The 17,279-nt window shown below is 50.6% G+C and overlaps 2 protein-coding genes across 2 annotated transcripts in view; both read left to right on the top strand.

Annotated features, from left to right (window-relative positions):
• TAF8 (TATA-box binding protein associated factor 8) overlaps nucleotides 1-6,663 on the top strand; it is a 29,067-nt gene extending 22,404 nt beyond the window's left edge. The window contains exon 8 of the mRNA XM_058663020.1: nucleotides 6,190-6,663. Coding sequence (XP_058519003.1) covers nucleotides 6,190-6,213 — 24 coding nt within the window. The 3' untranslated portion in view covers nucleotides 6,214-6,663. The remainder of the gene's footprint in view (nucleotides 1-6,189) is intronic.
• The window catches only part of CIMIP3 (ciliary microtubule inner protein 3), a 216,296-nt gene that overhangs the window by 139,727 nt on the left and 59,290 nt on the right, over nucleotides 1-17,279 (top strand). The window lies entirely within an intron of this gene.

Below are 17,279 nucleotides of genomic sequence, written 5' to 3'. Positions count from 1 at the left end.
GGTACTCTCTGCAAGTGGGTCGCCACCACTGTGGAGGGCTGCTGTCACCCATCCAAGGATTTCCTCATGGTGTACTCACCACGAGGGTTGAGGAGAGAAATCTCTCTCTCCGGCGTCCCAGCAGCCAGGAATCGATCACTATGAGGCAACGGTGTGCATGGGCCAAGTCCCGGGCATTGGGTTCGACCTGGCTCGGGTACTCTCCGCAAGCAGGTCGCCACCACTGTGGAAGGCTGCTGTCACCTGAGCCACCAAAGTCGATCCATTTGTTTTTCCTTTTTTTTTCTTTTAAGATTATTTGAGCGATTTACAAAGAGATGGGTCTTGCATCTGCTGGTTCACTCCCAAACAGTTGCAGCTGTCAGAGCTGAGCCAATCCAAAGTCACCAAAGTCAGGAGCCAAGAGCCTCGAGTTTCTTTCGGATCTCCCATGTGCTTGCAGGAGCTCAACGACTAGGGCCATCCCCTGCTACTTTCCCAAGCCATGAGCAGGGAGCTGGATCAGAAGCAGAACAGCTGGCACATGAACTGACACCTGTATGGGAAGCTGGTGCTGCAGGCAGAGGGTTATTAGCCTGTGCACCATCATGCAGATCCCACAAGGTGTTGATGGGCAGGTACTAATTGCGTATTTGTGGTATACAGCACAATGTACTGGTTCAGGCACACACTGTATGATCTGGCCAAGATCATTATAATTTTTTTGTGGTGAAAACCCCCTCATCTAGCCCTTTTTTCAGATACACATTTGCAGGTATAGTCACCCTGCTGTGTAACAGGAAAATGTGCTGTCCCTGTGTGTCCCGTGGTAGTCACCTCTCCCTGTACTACGTCCCTCCCACCTTGCTTCTGGTCAGTGTCTGGTAACCACTGTTTTACCATCTACTTCTGTAAGTAACTCCAAAGTGCCCGTCAGGGCCTGGTGTGGTAGCCTAGTGGCTGAAGTCCTCGCCCCGCATGTGCTGCGATCCCATATGGGTGCTGGTTCATGTCCCACCTGCTCCACTTCCCATCCATCTCCTTGATTTGTGCCCTGGGAAAGCAATCAAGGGCAGCCCAAGGCCTTGGGATCCCATACTCACATGGGGGACGCAGAGGAAGCTCCTGGCTCCTGACCTTGGATCGGCTCAGCTCTGTCTTTTGCGGCCACTGGGGGAGTGAACCAGCGGTTGGAGGATCTTTCTGTCTCTTCTCTGCAAATCTGCCTTTACGATAAAAAAAAGTCAGTCAGTCCCTGTCTAAGAAAGATCATGTGCTACTTATCTTTCCATGTCTGGCCTATTTCACTTACAATAACATCCTTCAGGTCCCTCTCTGCTGTCCCAAGTAACACAGTTTCATTTTTTAAGACAGTACTGGGCCCAGCGCAGTAGCCTAGTGCCTAAAGTCCTCACCTTGCACTCACTGGGATTCCATTTGGGCGCCAGTTCTAATCCTGGTAGCCCTGCTTCTCATCCAGCTCCCTGCTTGTGGCCTGGGAAAGCAGTTGAGGACGGCCTAAAGCTTTGGGACCCTGCACCTGCATGAGAGGCCTGGAAGGGGCTCCTGGCTTTGGATTGGTGCAACTCAGGCCGTTGCAGCCACTTGGGGAGTGAATCAACAGATGGAAGATCTTCCTCTCTGTCTCTCCTCGTCTCTGTGTATCTGACTTTCCGATAAGAATAAGTAAATCTGAAAAAAAAAAAAAAAACTTGAATACTATCCCAATACATGTACGCCAGCGTGTCCATTAGGGGACCCAGAGACCACCTCTTGGCTGTGGTTAGTAGTGCTGCAATAAACTGAAGAGTATAAACATCTCTTCAGTATCCTGATGTCCTTTCCTTCAGGGGCGTACCCATTAGAGGGATGGCTGGGTTGGAGAGTGGCTCTTTGGTCAAGTCGTCTGCAATACCTCTGTGTCATTCCCCATTGGGACTGTGTGAATTCACATTTCCACAAACCGTGCCAACTTCCCTTCTCTCCACCTCCTCGCCTGCCGGCTGTTGTCCTGCAACGGAGGGTCTTCCCGCCTGCACCTGCAGTCTGCCCGCGGCCCTCGGGCTTTTTACCTGTAACCCATGGCCTCACCACCTGTGACTGCATTACCTGCCATGGCGTGGGAGGTGGCACCTGCCGTGCACCCATGTGCTCATGGCCCTGTGCATGGGACGGGAAAGGGAGTTAGCACAAGGAGCCAGCTAGGATGGAACGCCCGTGGGACAGGCTGGGGCTGTCACTCCCTGGCCTTGTGCAAACCTGGTTGCAGTAGAAGAGGAGACAAGGGCCAGGAAGGATTTTGACCCATTTGTCACAGTTAGCTCTGTAAGAGGTCCTTAGGGAGACTGAGGATTCCTAGGGTATGGGAAGTGAGGCTCTTGCCAAGGACTGGGCTGGTGGCTTCTCTCACTGCCCCTTGGCGGCCCCTGGCAGAGATGGGCTGAGCAGCTATTGGTGTGGAGCCTGGGTGGCATTTCTGCTGAGTAAGGGGGCATGCCCCCCAGGGGAGTTAAGCTGCCCAGCGATAAGTCTCCCCCACCACCCAGTGCAGCCGTGTAGTCAGGACCCTGCTGTGAAAGGCCCAGGCCGGCTTGGTGGCTTGCTGTAGTCAGGACACTGACTGTTGGCACCTCTGTCATCTTGGAGACTGCTTGAAACCACAAGGTGGAAGATGGTTGCCACCTCCTCCGCCAGGCCCATGCTGCTGCCAGTGAGAAGGAGGGAGCCAGGGTGTGTGTATGTATAAAGAAGACCTGCCCCTTTCCCCGGGGAGCAAGCCCCAGGGGCTCTACCTTGCCAGTCACGTGGCCCTTGGCGAGCTGCAAAGGATTCAGGGAAACTGGTCTTCAACCAAGGGATCCTGTGTCTAGGCCAACTTTGGGAAGGAGGAGCAAGTGGGTCTGTAGAACAACAGTCTACTGCAAATGAGCACCAGGGATGTGCACAGGAGTGCCTCCCTGGGCCAAGCAACCAATCCTGTGTCAACACTGATCCCTGACAACCTGGCACCATGGGCTCTCCCAGCCTGGCCTGACCTGGCAGGGTGACAGGCCCTGCTCCAGGTTCTGGCCCCTTAGACCCAGCCTGGCATCTTGGTTTCTATGACACTTCCCTCCAACCCATGCCACTGGGGGTGTTACCCAACACTCCATCCCCAGCCATCCCAGCCAGCTGTCAGGAGCCTGCAGTGCCTTGTCACACTCTCAGTACGGGGTCAGGTGTGTGACTGCACACTGACACACCCCACTCCTGCCTCGCACCTTCCACTTTAGGAAGATAAGAACCAGAAAGGAGGAGAGCAGCCAACGCTGGGTACTCTGCTGGGGCTAGGCCCCAGGGTCATGACCTACAAAGTCTCATTTGTCACTTCTGTCCCCTGCAAGAGGACCTGCAGATTCTCCCCTCTGCTTGTCACTCAGCATCCACATGGTACAACCTGGCATCCAACTTCATTGTTTCTTTGGGATAGTTTGACATTCTACTTTTTCAACAAATATGAGCCTGGCACCTAACTTCATGTACCAGGCACTGGCCTCACCTTACATGTGCCAGGATCCCATATGGATACTTGTTTGTATTCCAACTGTTCCACTTGCCATCCAGCTCCCTGCTTGTGGCCTGGGAAAGCAGTAGAGGATGGCCCAATTGGAACCCTGGACCTGTGTGAGACCTGGATAGAAGCTCCTGGCTCCTGGCTTCAGATCAGTTTAGCTCTGGCTGTTGTAGTCACTGTGGAGTGAACCAGTAGATGGAAGATCTTTCTGTATTTCCTTCTTTCTGTAAATCTGCCTTTCCAACAAGAATAAATAGGGCCTGGCACAATAGCCTAGCGGCTAAAGTCCTCACCTTAAACACACCGGAATCCCATATGGACACTGGTTCTAATCCTGGCAGCTCCACTTCCCACCCAGCTCCCTGCCTGTGTCCTGGGAAAGCAGTGGAGGACGGCCCAAAGCCTTAGGACCTTGCATCCACTTGAGAGACCCGGAGGAAGCTCCTGGCTCCTGGCTTCAGTTTGGCTCAGCTCCAGCTTTCGTGACCACTTGGGGAGTGAACCATCTGATGGAAGACCTTGCTGTCTCTCCTCTGTATATCCACCTTTCCAAATAAATAAATAGATAAATAAATAAATAATAGCTAAGACTCGAACCAGGCACTTTGGTGTGTGATGTGGGTGATGTCAAGTGGCAGCTTATGTGCTGCACCGCAACACCCACTCCTCTTGAATATTTTTAATAGTACATATTTCCACACACCCTCTGAAAGCCCCACTTTCCTGAGCTTATGGTCCAGCTCACAGCAGATGTATAATGTCAAGTCATGAATTTTGACTTTTTTTTTTTTTTATTGGAAAGGCAGATATACAGAGAGGAGGAGAGTTAGAGAGGAAGATCTTCCGTCTGATGATTCACTCCTCACGTGACCACAATGGCCGGTGCTGTGCCGATCTGGAGCCAGGAGCCAGGAGCTCTTCCAGGTCTCCCACACGGGTGCAGGGTCCCAATGCATTGGGCCGTCCTCACCTGCTTTCCCAGGCCACAAGCAGGGAGCTGGGTGGGAAGTGGAGCTGCTGGGATTAGAACTGGCACCCATATGGGATCCCGGTGCGTGTAAGGCGAGGACTTTAACCACTACGCTATCATGCCAGGCCCGAATTTTGACTTCTGAGAGGGTAAGTAATGGCAGGCTGGGTTGGGTAATCCTAATCCAGGGAATGTTCTTTATTTTTTTAAGATGTATTTATTTTTAGAATATGTGCTGCCAAAACGAGCACAAGATTTATTTTATTTATTATTATTATTTTTGGAAAGGCAGATGTATGAAGAGAAGGAAAGACAGAAAACTCCATCTGCTGGCTCATTCCCAGGATGGTTGCAACAGCCGGAGCTGAGCCAATCAGGAGCCAGGAGCCTCTTCCTGGTCTCCCATGCGGCTTCAGGGCCCAAGGACTTGGGCCATCCTCCACTGCCTGTATGGGGTCAGCCATGTGGAATCACATCTTGAGTGAGGAAGCGAATGCACTTGCTAGGAGGCAGGAACATGTACATGCCTTGACTGCAGCCGGCCAGCAGAGGGAGCAGGAGGAGGCTGGGAACAAGGCCTCTGAGCAAGCCTCCCTGGCCTGCCAGAGGGCGCTGGAGGTTACTCAGAAGGTGGTGGGCAACAAGGGGATAGCAGGAGACGGGAGAATCCCTGTGGCCTGAAGTGGGTATGGGAGACAGACAGCAGTTCCACATGGTTGACACCAGCCAGGCGTGAAGTCAGCAAAGGGGCTACTGCAGGGAGAGGAGCCCTGGCTAGAGACACTCCAGCCCATCAGCAAGGCCAAGTGTAACTGCTCCCTGAAGCCTGAGCCTGGTCCCTTGGGAGGGGGAAGGAAAGAAAAACCCCTGGATAACCAGATACCTCTCTTCCCACTGGGAAGGTGACACAGTAGTCAGGGAGACAGATACACAGAGCCGCCTGTCTCCTACACTCAGCTGGCCAGAGCAGGTTGGGCTTACAGATTCCAGGGCTGAAACCTGGGGTTGAGACCTGAACAGGGGAAGGAGGGATTAGGAAGTGAAGCTTCGGGAAGAGGTGAGTAAGGAGGGAGAGGTGGCCTGAGGTCCCAGCGTGGGAAGCAGGGATGGTGGGGCATCATCTGAGCCAGCCCAAGAGGACTCAGGCACAAAGCCAAGGCAATTGGCACTCGCCCTGGAGCATCCCTGGAAGCTCCTGTGCCCTCCTGTTACTGCTTTTCCAGAGCCCCTTGGTACCTGTGGTTCACAGCTGTCTCTGGCATAGCTGGGAGAGGCCCCCTCAGTGGCACTGGTGCCCACAGTACCCTGTGTGGGGAGGTAAAAATGGGTATCCCCTGGCTCCAGGGAGTCCCAGGAAAGGTCCCTTGAAGCCAAGAGGCCTACCTGCACCTTCCTTTGGTCATTGTTCCACTGAAGGTCACGTGAGGTCCAGAGGTGTTAGAGACCCTGTCTCACGGCTCCTCTCCCAGACAGCTGGGAGATCTCTGACAGCTTCTTGCTCCACAGAGGGTCAGGATCCCATGAGATTCCCAGAAGTCACAGAGGACTAGCTCGAGGCTTCAGCCATGGGCCAAAATGCAAGAGCTGGGGGCCCTGGATTCTGACTCTTCTCTGGACTCTGCTGTGCATTCACATACATGTCCTTCGGCCACTGACGGTGGGTATGCCTTTCTTCTGTCTCACCCAGGTGCGCGCTGGAGCAGCCTCCTAATGCCCAGTGTGGGCTGACAGCACACAGTGGCACGTGGCGGCGACTGGCCCATGGATGAAGAATCCCCATGGACGTTCCCACGCACAAAGGCCAAGCCAAGGTATCTGTCCTCCTCTAGCAGCATGTGACTTTTCATTTTCTCCACTTCATGAATAGTGTTTCTTTTCCTTCTTTGTTAAAAGATTTGAATGAATTTGCAATAGCTTACATATGTGTATAGTATAACATTTAAAGATAGAGAATGTTGCTAACTGTGCTACTGGCTCCTGTCCGATTTCTCAGACACTCCCTCTAACCCCATCCAGGTTACTGGCTTGTGATTAGATATGTGAGACCTTATCTGTTCTTGCAGATTTGATCCTGTGTGTATCAAATGCAAATACATATATATAGTTTCTGTACAGACACTGTCTATAATAAAGAGGTTCTCTCTGTTTCCTGGCTGCATGATATGGCCCCACCAGAACTTGTTGATCTGGGCCCCGATTGATGGCCCCTTGGCTCTTGCTGTTTTGAGTACTTGACACCATAATGGCTTTGTGATTGTCAATAGCAGTCTGTGTTGCCTGCCGGCTGTGGGCAGGCATGCGGGTCTCAGAATCCATCCAGGTTAACGCTCTTCACTGACTCCTTACCACTCCCGTGTCTCAGAAGTCACCACATGTTGCCAGTCTAAGAGATGGCTTGATACGGTTTAATAGTAGATGCAAGTGTTTTGGTTTTGTTTTGCTTATTTCTTTTTTTTTTAAGATTTATTTATTTTATTACAAAGTCAGATATACAGAGAGGAGGAGAGACAGAGAGGAAGATCTTCCATCCAATGATTCACTCCCCAAGTGAGCCGCAACGGCCGGTGCTGTGCCGATCCGAAGCTGGGAACCAGGAACCTCTTCCGGGTTTCCCATGCGAGTGCAGGGTCCCAAAGCTTTGGGCCGTCCTCGACTGCTTTCCCAGGCCACAGGCAGGGAGCTGGCTGGGAAGTTGAGCTACTGGGATTAGAACCGGCGCCCATATGGGATCCCGGCGCGTTCAAGGCGAGGACTTTAGCCGCTAGGCCATGCTGCCGGGCCCTCTTATTTCTGATACTGAGAAAAACAAGGTCTATGTGCATCAGCTGGCACTGGGGGACACAGCATGAGGTGTGATGACACCTATGAAGGCTAGCCCAAGTAGCTGTCCCCACCACAGAGGAGGGAACTGAAACTCTTCCTGAGCAGGCGGGGCTCCAGGGAGTGCACCTCGGGGCTGTTGACATGCAGGCTGAAACCTCATGCAGAGGAAGAGAGCCCACCAACTGTGAGTCCCACCCTGGGCCCACCAACGATGGAGATGAAGGTCAGAGATAGGCCCCAGGGTCCTGGTAGGCTCCCTGGAGAGTTCGTGAAGGGGTGAGGAGGGCAGATGAGAAGCCAAGGTGACTTGGGAAGCCAGGTCCCAAGTGCAGCACTCCACATGGCCCAGCTCTGTCAGTCCTCCAGGACCCTCACCAGGTGGATGTACTTGTTACCCTCACTCACACAGAGATCATCTGGTTTATTTTTGCTGTTGACATAGGCGACCAGGGCTTAAAGGCAAAGTGTCTTGTATGGAGTTGCTGGGCTGCTAAGTAGCTTGGCTCTGCCCTCCCCTAACCAGTGGTGCCCGGTGCAGGGCAGCAGGCCACAGAGGCTCATCGTTTGACTGGGGGATGGGGAGGTAGGTACTGCCTCTCTCCAGGCTTACGGGACATGGGATACAGGGCCTTTACTTCCACAGGGAGGGAGAGGCCACTCCAAGACACCAGGTTCCCTCTCAACAGGTGATCTGCAATGCTCATTTCTCTTTCTTTCCTTCTTTTCTTCCTTCCTTCCCTCCCTCCCTCCGTTCCTTCCTTCATTTCTTTCTCTTTTAAGAATTATTTATTGTTATTAGGAAGGCAAGGTTTTCAAAAATGTTTTTTGTTTAAAAAAATTTTTAAGATGTATTTATTTTTATTGGACAGGCATATTTACAGAGAGAAGGAAAAACAGGGAGAAAGATTTTCCAACCGCCAGTTTACTTCCCAAGTAGCTGCAATAGCCAGAACTGAGCTGATCCAAAGCCAGGAACCGGAAGTGTCTTCCAGGTGTCCCATCTGGGTACAGGGTCCCAAGGCTTTGAATTATCCTCCACTGCTTTCCCAGGCCACCAGCAGGGAGCTGAATGGGAAGTGGAGTAACCGGGACATGAACTGGTGCCCATATGAAATCCTGGCACATGTAAAGTGAGGCTATTTTGCTGGGCCCAAAAGGTAGGTTTACAGAGATTTTTCATCTGCTGGTTCACCTCCCAAGTGGTCACAACGGCCAGAGCTGAGCCAATCCAAAGCCAGCAGCCAGTAGCTTCTTCTGGGTTTCCTACATGGGTACAAGGTCTCAAGGATTTGAGCCATGTTAGACTGTGTTCCCAGGCCATAAGCAGGAGCTAGATGGGAAATGGAGCAGCTGGGACATGAACCGGGACCCATACGGGATGTCAGTGCTTGCAGTCAGAGGATTAGCCTATTGAGTTGTTGTACCAGCCCCTCCAGCACATGTGTTATCCTCACTTAAGACCAACTTGCTGGGCCCGGCAGCATGGCCTAGCGGCTTAAGTCCTCGCCTTGAACGCGCCGGGATCCCATATGGGCACCGGTTCTAATCCTGGCAGCTCCACTTCCCATCCAGCTCCCTGCTTGTGGCCTGGGAAAGCAATCGAGGACGGCCCAAAGCTTTGGGACCCTGCACCCGCATGGGAGACCTGGAAGAGCTCCTGGTTCCTGGCTTCGGATTGGCACAGCACCGGCTGTTGCGGCTCACTTGGGGAGTGAATCGTCGGACTGAAGATCTTCCTCTCTGTCTCTCCTCCTCTCTGTATATCTGACTTTGTAATGAAAATAAATAAATCTTAAAAAAAAAAAAAAAAAAAAGACCAACTTACTGGGCCCAGCACAGTGGCCTAGTGGCTAAGGTCCTCGTCTTGCATGCACTGGAATCCCATATGATCACCTGTTCTAATCCCGGCAGCTCCACTTCCCATCCCGCTCCCCCTTTGTGGCCTGGGAAAGCAGTCGAGGATGGCCCAAAGCCTTGGGATCCTGCACCTGTGTGGGAGACCCAGAAAAGGCTCCTGGCTCCTGGCTTTGGATCAGACAGCTCTGGCTATTGCGGCCACTTGAGGGATGAATCATCAGCCGGAAGATCTTCCTCTCTGTCTCTCCTCCCCTCTGTATATCTGCCTTTCCAATAAAAATTTCAAAAATTAAAATCTTAAAAAAATATATCAATTTGCTGTCTGGAGGAAACAGAGACTATTTCTAGGAGACAACACAGTGAGAATGTGTTGGCTATTTTCACCACAAACCCAAGATGGCAATACACAATATGTCACACCAGAGGTCTTTATTCCAGTGGGATAAAAAATTCTCTCTAGCCACAAGGCAGAGAGAAAGTGGGAACAGAGAGAGTGCTTGAGGAGATAAGAGAGGAAGAGAGGTGGGGAACAAAGGGAAGGGGACTTTACAGCCTAGACGTGGGTGTTGGGAGTGCGGGGCTGCGGGACTGGCAGATGTGGCTGTCAGTGGACACTGGGGGAAGCGCCGCAGGGGATTGGTGAGCAGGGCCGTCACATGTGGCGTCATGAAGTACAGCAGATTGATGAAGAATACAATTTAAATCTAAAGGACATGAAACTTCCATAAGTGAGGCCTTAAAGCTAGGGGAAGCAGGTATTTAGGATGGCGGGCTCTCATCAGTCTTCGGAGCCACTGTTTGAGTTGCTCCTTACAGGCAGGACGGTCCTCCTCTGGAGGCTGACATCGGAGCTAAGCTCAGAGAGGCAGGAAAGAACACAAGTGGCACAGGATAGCAGGTGAAGGCGCCCTGAGGCAGGTGTGAGCTTCGCATCCCTGAGGAGGGACAGCAGATCCAGAGCATGGCAGGGGAAGCAAGGGCAGCTGAGTGTTATCCTGGACTAAATGGGTGGCCAAGAAGGATGTAAAAAGTGACCCAGAGGGGCTGGCACTGTGGCATAACAGATAAAGTTGCTTCCTGCGGCACTGGTATTTCATATGGGCACCAGTTTGAGTCCCAGCTACTGTACTTCTGGCCTGGGTAGTGGAAGATGACTCAAGTCCTTGGGATCCTGCACACACATGGGGGACCAGGAAGAAGCTCCAGGGTCTCTTCAGTCTGGCTCAGCCCTGGCTGTTGCAGCTGTTGTGGAGTAAACTAACAAATGGAAAATCTCTCTTTCTCTCTCTAACTCTGCTTTTCAGATAAATATAACAATTCTTTTGTTATGAAAAAGAAGTGAACCAAAAATGTGGGCTTGCTGATTGAGGAGTAGAATGGCTGAGGAAGGATGCAGAAGACAGGGGACAGGGTGGCCCAGAGGGACTCAGGAGCTCAGCTGTGCACCTGTTGAGTCCCAGATGCCCTAGGAGGCCATGTGACAGTGCTGAGTCAATGGCTGCTCCCGTGAGTGGGGGTTCCACTGGGAGTGTCGCTCGGTGTGGGTCACTAGGAGGGCATGACCCGCGTTCTCCAGACCTGGCCTTGTGATGCATCATAGCTACTCTGGAAGGAGGGCAGGCTGGGGTTCCCACAGCCACAGGCATCTGCAGTCCCAGCTAATGGCTGCATCTTCAGGCTGTGTTGATGTTCTTTGGCTTTGTTTTGCTCCACCATGGACCAGCACCTCTTGTCCCTCTCCTGACCCTTCCTGAACCATACCGTGGTGTGTGGTTGACCGCCATTTTCCCCAGCACTGAAGCACCACCCTGTGGCCCTGTCATGGAAATATGAAATGAGATGTACTGGGGGAGCTTGAAGGCTGAAAGCCAGGAAGGCAGACTTGCTGCTCTGAGCCCCTGTTACCTCATAGGCAGACTTGACCAGGTTGAGCTGGAAGCCCTAGCCCACATGCTCTGAGACAGGGATCCTATCCCCTCCCTGCCTAGTATACCTATCTCTGGGAGCACTGGGGCCTGGTCAGCTGAACAACCAGGAGAGCTACCTGGTGGAGGGAAAAGGGGCATCTCAACTGCTGGAGCCTGTGCTCTCCTTGGGTCCAACCTGGCATAGGGCTTGTTCTTCAAGAATTGTTAGTAGGAGCTGCACCCTCCACGCCCTTTCTTCACCCTTGTGCACAGGCTTGTCTGACCACCTTCACCAAGGCAGGTCACAGGGATGCCTCACCAGCACCCTGGGGCTGGAAAGGAGCAGCCAGGTTGGATAGTGGAGCTGGTTAAATGGGACCAGGCTTCAATGCCCATTGACATGTATGAGAGCTGAATGGGATGTGGGACAGACTGAACTAGTCTGCTGCACATACTGGCAAACCAGGGTAGGGGGCAGGCCTAGTGGGAATTATTGTGGGTCGCTACAATTAGGCTGCAGCTCCCACTGGTTTATGTGAGGGCCAAGTGTGTGCTGGGCAGAACCAGGCTGGACTGCAATCACCCGTTGATTCCAGTGGAAGACAGGGCTGAAAACAGAACCAACCCAGCAATTGCAACCACCAGCTAATGGGGGCAATGGACTGTGCCGGGCCTTGTACTTGCTAGAACACACAAGAATCTGGACTGGGAACACATCAGACGAAGTTTCTTTGGGGATCTCCCCAATTGAACTGCCAGACTCAGAACTCTAACCATGAAAAGACAGAGGACAGAACAAATCAATCAACTTCCCTAGCCATATGTTGGCAGTGAAAAACTGGGCAAACGGAGAGTCTAAGATGGATTATGTCAATCAGAGGATTCTTCAACGACCTCATCGTGCTTGGAGTGGTGAGATTGGCAGCAATTCATGACTGTTGAACGATCAAAACCACTTGAGCAAGACCCTTTGATCATGCCCCACATCAGGGACATGGGGTAGGTGGGAGACCGGGTGGGGCTTCTCCCTCAATATCCCCTTTTACCTCAGATACATGAAGGAAACAATGTGCAAATAATAGTCTTACCCACTTTCCTATAGCCCTTGAACCTTTTTGCCCTAATTAACTATGTAAAGATTGTCAAAAATACAATTAAAAATGGAAAACAATAAGTAATTGGAAAAAAAAAAAGCAGCAGCCAGGTCACAAAGCTTCCAGCTGGATTTCAGGGTCTCTCAGCCTCTTCCTTAGGGCTGGGTGTGTTGTGCGTAGCTGCCATTGTATGCTAGAGGACACTGGCAGGATTCCTGGCCTCTGCCTCCTCGAGGTCCTTGGAATTCCCCCTGGGTGTGTCAGCAAGAAAAAAGTATGCAACATGGTTACATGTCCTCTGGGGGCACAAGACCATCCCCGGACAGGAGCCTCAGAGCTGACCTGAGGCACGAAGACTGTTCAGGCATCAGCAAGAGGGGGGTCTGGGACCAGCAGAGACTGTTAGACCCTCAAATCTGAACATATTGTCACTGCTTTCTGCTTTTAACATCTGCATGCCTAGACCACAAGAATGTTTTAGAAGACACATAGCCCCAGAGCTCAACTGCTCACACAGGAATCCAGGCTCTTCCACCTGCTAAGTCTGTTACCGAGGGCGAATCACACAGCCTTTGGGTAGCCAAAAACGCCTCCTTCCTCCTGGGGAGCAGTCCAGGAAGGAATACCTACCAAGCACTTAGAACAGTGCCAGGTCCCCACAAAGCTGTTGCTGGTCAGGATCCCTGTGTTAGAGCCTCAGGGAGGGAGGCATGGGATTGAGGGCAAAGCTGGACTACCTACACCTGCCAGCTGCTGAGAGCCTGGGAAGGACTGGCCAGGGACTTTGGGCCACCCACAGGGAGTAAGAGGAGAGGTGGTGGCATATATGGGAAGACAGGGTGGCAGGGAGAAAGAGGGGGACTTAGCCCAGCACTGCTGGCCTCCAGGGGAGCAAGAGCTTCAGGCCTGAAAAGTGTGAGGGGCTCAGGGCAATGGCACAGAATCCAGTTTTTCAATGTTGTGGCTACTCCTAAGGCTAGCCATCCAGGGGGGAGGACACCTGGAAGATTGCTCCCATCCCAGCAGTGGCCCGGTGACTGTCTGCCAGAACTCTGCTGATCCTGACTCTGCACTCTTTGTATTGCACTCCCACTCTGGAGAAGTGCTGACTCACCTGCCCCAGTCACAGGGCCCTGGAGGCAGAGGGCTGGGTAACAGGTGCTCTCTCCTGTTGTGTGGTCTTGGCAAAGTCACTTAGTCCCTGGGGACTTAATTGCTTTACTTTAGCTATCCAGAGGACGCTGGAGTAACTGACTATGACTGCACAGCATGACTCTCAGGATGCTGGCCCTGTATCAGGACTGATTACTTTCCAGGGAGCTTGTTAGAAATGCAGATTCTGGGCCCGGCGGCATGGCCTAGCGGTTAAAGCCCTCACCTTGAATGCGCCAGGATCCCATATGGGCGCCAGTTCTAATCCCAGCAGCTCCACTTCCCATCCAGCTCCCTGCTTGTGGCCTGGGAAAGCAGTCGAGGACGGCCCAAAGCCTTGGGACCCTGCACCCGTGTGGGAGACCTGGAAGAGGTTCCTGGTTTGGTGCAACACTGGCCCGTTGTGGTCACTTGGGGAGTGAATCAGTGGACGGAAGATCTTCCTCTCTGTCTCTCCTCCTCTCTGTATATCTGACTTTGTAATAAAAATAAATAAATCTTTAAAAAAAAAAAAGAATGCAGATTCTCTGGGGCCCAGTATGATGGCTCAACTGGCTAATCCTCCACCTACAAGCACCAGCATTCCCATATGGTGTCAGTTCATGTCTCAGCTGTTGCACTTTCCATCCAGCTCCCTGCTTGTGGCCTGGAATAGCAGTGGAGGACGGCCCAAAGCCTTGGGACCCTGCACTCATGTAGGAGACCTGGAAGAAGCTCTTGGATCTTGGCTTCATACTGGATTAGCTCTGACTGTTGTGGCCACTTGGGGAGTGAACCAGTGAATAGAAGTTCTTTCTCTGTGTTTCTCCTTCTCTCTGTAAATCTGCTTTTCCAATAAAAAAAATAAATAATAATAATATAAGAGAATCAAGATGGCAGAATAGGGTAAGAACACATTTAAACGGACGGAAAAATATTTAATCAGTATGAAGCAGAGAGGACATATTTCAGGAAATAGGAAAGGACAGAACAACAGCAGAGGGGTACCTGGAGACTGACAGACACAGGAAAGCAGCGAACACAAAGGTGTGGTGTTGCAGTGACTGATACTCCAGCACAGCAAGCTGAACACCACCAGCAGCCTGAACTCCACCAGCAACCAGGTGGGAAGGGACTTTCACTGGGAGCTCGGGAGGTGAACCCAGACAAAGGACTATCCGTCCTGCTGGTCTGTTTGATTTGACCAGGAGCAGAGCAGCAGATCTCAGACGGGCAGTGCAAGAACAGAGTGGATTTCATAGCCCAGTCAGCCCCCTAGAGCCAAATTGGGCGCCATTTTGCATAAGGAGGCAAAGGCAAGGGAAAGGACTGAGCATACCCCAAGCTGGGAGTGAACTCATTTCTGACTCAGTGAACTGCAGCAACGTGGCATTCTACGGGTTCCACCCGGAGCAGGTCTGGGATAGCCCTTGGATCTGATGGCCAGCAGATCAAGAACAGTAGTGGTGATACGTCAGGCACCATTTTGTACACTGTGCAATTGCTTTAGGACTGCAGGGGACAACAGTGAACTGCGCATGTGCTGAGCTCGCGAGAACTCGCTGACGTCAGTGGATTGCGCCGTCCTGCAGGAAAATAATACTGAGTGTGGTATCGTACCGGCCAAAATAGGTCCGTGTGGCACACAGACCTAACATCCAACAGATTCCGACAAGATCAGTGCCACCAACAACCTAATTATATAGGACACCTGGAGTCTCTAATCCTGGGACCTTTCTCCAAGTGGGAGAAAGGTTGCAGAGACAACAGTGTAGCCTCAGCACAGTATCACAGGAGGTGGAGAGTGGTGAGCCAAGAGCTAAGGCTGTGGAGACCATGGTGGAAATCCGACATAAGAACCCAGACCTGGATCTCGCTGGAGGTTGTGGCACAAGTGGCTACAAGCAAGGAGTTGTGTATCAAACGCAATAAGTAAAATCGCATTGTAGATCTGTGGGTGACACAGCTTAGAAACCTGCCCCAAGGAGAAGACTCTGCTAACCAGAAGTACAATGATCAAGAGCAAAAGAAGAGACAAAGGCACAATGAATATTACTGAAAACTCACCTACAAAGGAGCAAAACCCTATGCCAACCTCAGAGTTAACTGAGGAAGACATCGAGAAAATGGGGGACACAGAATCCATAAGACTCATTTTAAAGATTCTGATCAACAATGAGAAGCTCATGCAAGAGTTCAAAGAATTTAAGGAAGCAACAAAGCAAATCAAGGCTGGTATATCAGAAATTAAGAACACAGTAGAGCAAATTAAAAGTACAGTTTAGGGCCCGGCGGCATGGCCTAGCGGCTAAAGTCCTCGCCTTGAACGCCCCGGGATCCCATATGGGCGCCGGTTCTAATCCCGGCAGCTCCACTTCCCATCCAGCTCCCTGCTTGTGTCCTGGGAAAGCAGTTGAGGACGGCCCAATGCATTGGGACACTGCACCCGCGTGGGAGAACCGGAAGAGGTTCCAGGTTCCTGGCATCAGATCGGCGTGCATCGGCCCGTTGCGGCTCACTTGGGGAGTGAATCATCGGACGGAAGATCTTCCTCTCTGTCTCTCCTCTCTGTATATCTGGCTGTAATAAAATGAATAAATCTTTAAAAAAAAAAAAAAGTACAGTTTAGAGTCTCCAAAATAGAATGAAGCAAGCAGAAGAAAGAATCTCAGAATTGAAAAATATTTCCTGTCACCAGGGGGAAGCAAACAAAAAGCTGGAAGCAGAGCTGGATCAGGCCAAAAAAAGTATTCAAGAATTGAAAGACACTATTAAGAGACCAAATATAAGAGTTATGGGAGTCCCAGAAGGTACAGAAAGAGAAGCTGAGTTTGCAAATGTATTTAATGAAATACTAAGGGAAAATTTCCCTAATCTGGAGAAAGAATTGGGAAACAAGATCCAGGGGGGGCACAGAACTCCCAACAGGCTTGATCAAAAGCGATCTTCACCACGACATATGATCATCAAGCTCTCTTCAATTGAATATAAGGAAAGGAGCCTTAAATGTGCACGTGAAAAAAATCAATTGACATATAAAGGAATGCCAATTAAGCTCACAGGAGATCTCTCACAGGAAACTACAGGCAAGAAGAGAATGGAGTGACATATTCCAGATTCTAAAACAAAAAAATTGTCGGCCTAAGATAACATATCCAGCAAAGCTTTCTTTTGTCTTCGAAAATGAAATAAAATTCTTCCACAGTAAAGAAAAGCTAAAAGAATTTGCCTCTTTCAAACCTGCCCTACAAATGATACTTCAAGATGTTCTCTTCACAGACTAGGAATAGCACCTACCAAAACCAAAGGCAAACGGGAAGAACATCCCGGTAAAATGACAACAGAAGACTAAACCAACGAACAACCCATTCCTAAAATGATAGGACCAAAGTAACACCCATGTATGTTAAATTCTGAATGTAAATGGCTTAAGCTCAATCAAACGTCATAGATTAGTACACTGGATTAAAAAACAAAACCCATCTGTTTATTGTCTGGAGGAGACACACTTCAACACAGATCAGTGGAAACCATATCGCATGGGTTTTGTTGTTTTCTGTTGGTTTCATCTCTTCAAAACACTTTCTTCTGATTAAATCATTCAGTGACTCGTAGATCATGCAGTGGCATCATTTTCTTCAAGAAGGTTCTTGATTTTCATTTCTTCAGCTACACATTAGTCATTTAATAGCATGTTATTTAACTTCATGGTGTTGTTAATTTCTTTTTTCTTCCTGTTGATTTTGTTTTGTGGCTCTTCACTTAAGGGGATGTATAGTAGCTGTGTAATAGAGACTGTCATATCTAGTAACATGTCATTTAACTTCAGGGCATTGTAAATTTCTATTTTTCTTTCTATTGTTGATTTTGTATCATGACTTTTCATTTAAGGGGATGTACAGTAGCTGTGAAATGCAGACTAACATCCAGATGTGAGGATGCAGTGTGGTATGCATTTCTGTTTC

This window comes from Ochotona princeps, chromosome 1, assembly GCF_030435755.1.
Source record: "Ochotona princeps isolate mOchPri1 chromosome 1, mOchPri1.hap1, whole genome shotgun sequence".
Taxonomy (NCBI): domain Eukaryota; kingdom Metazoa; phylum Chordata; class Mammalia; order Lagomorpha; family Ochotonidae; genus Ochotona; species Ochotona princeps.
Note: the sequence above shows the minus strand (reverse complement) of the source record. Positions and strands in the feature narration are given on the sequence as shown.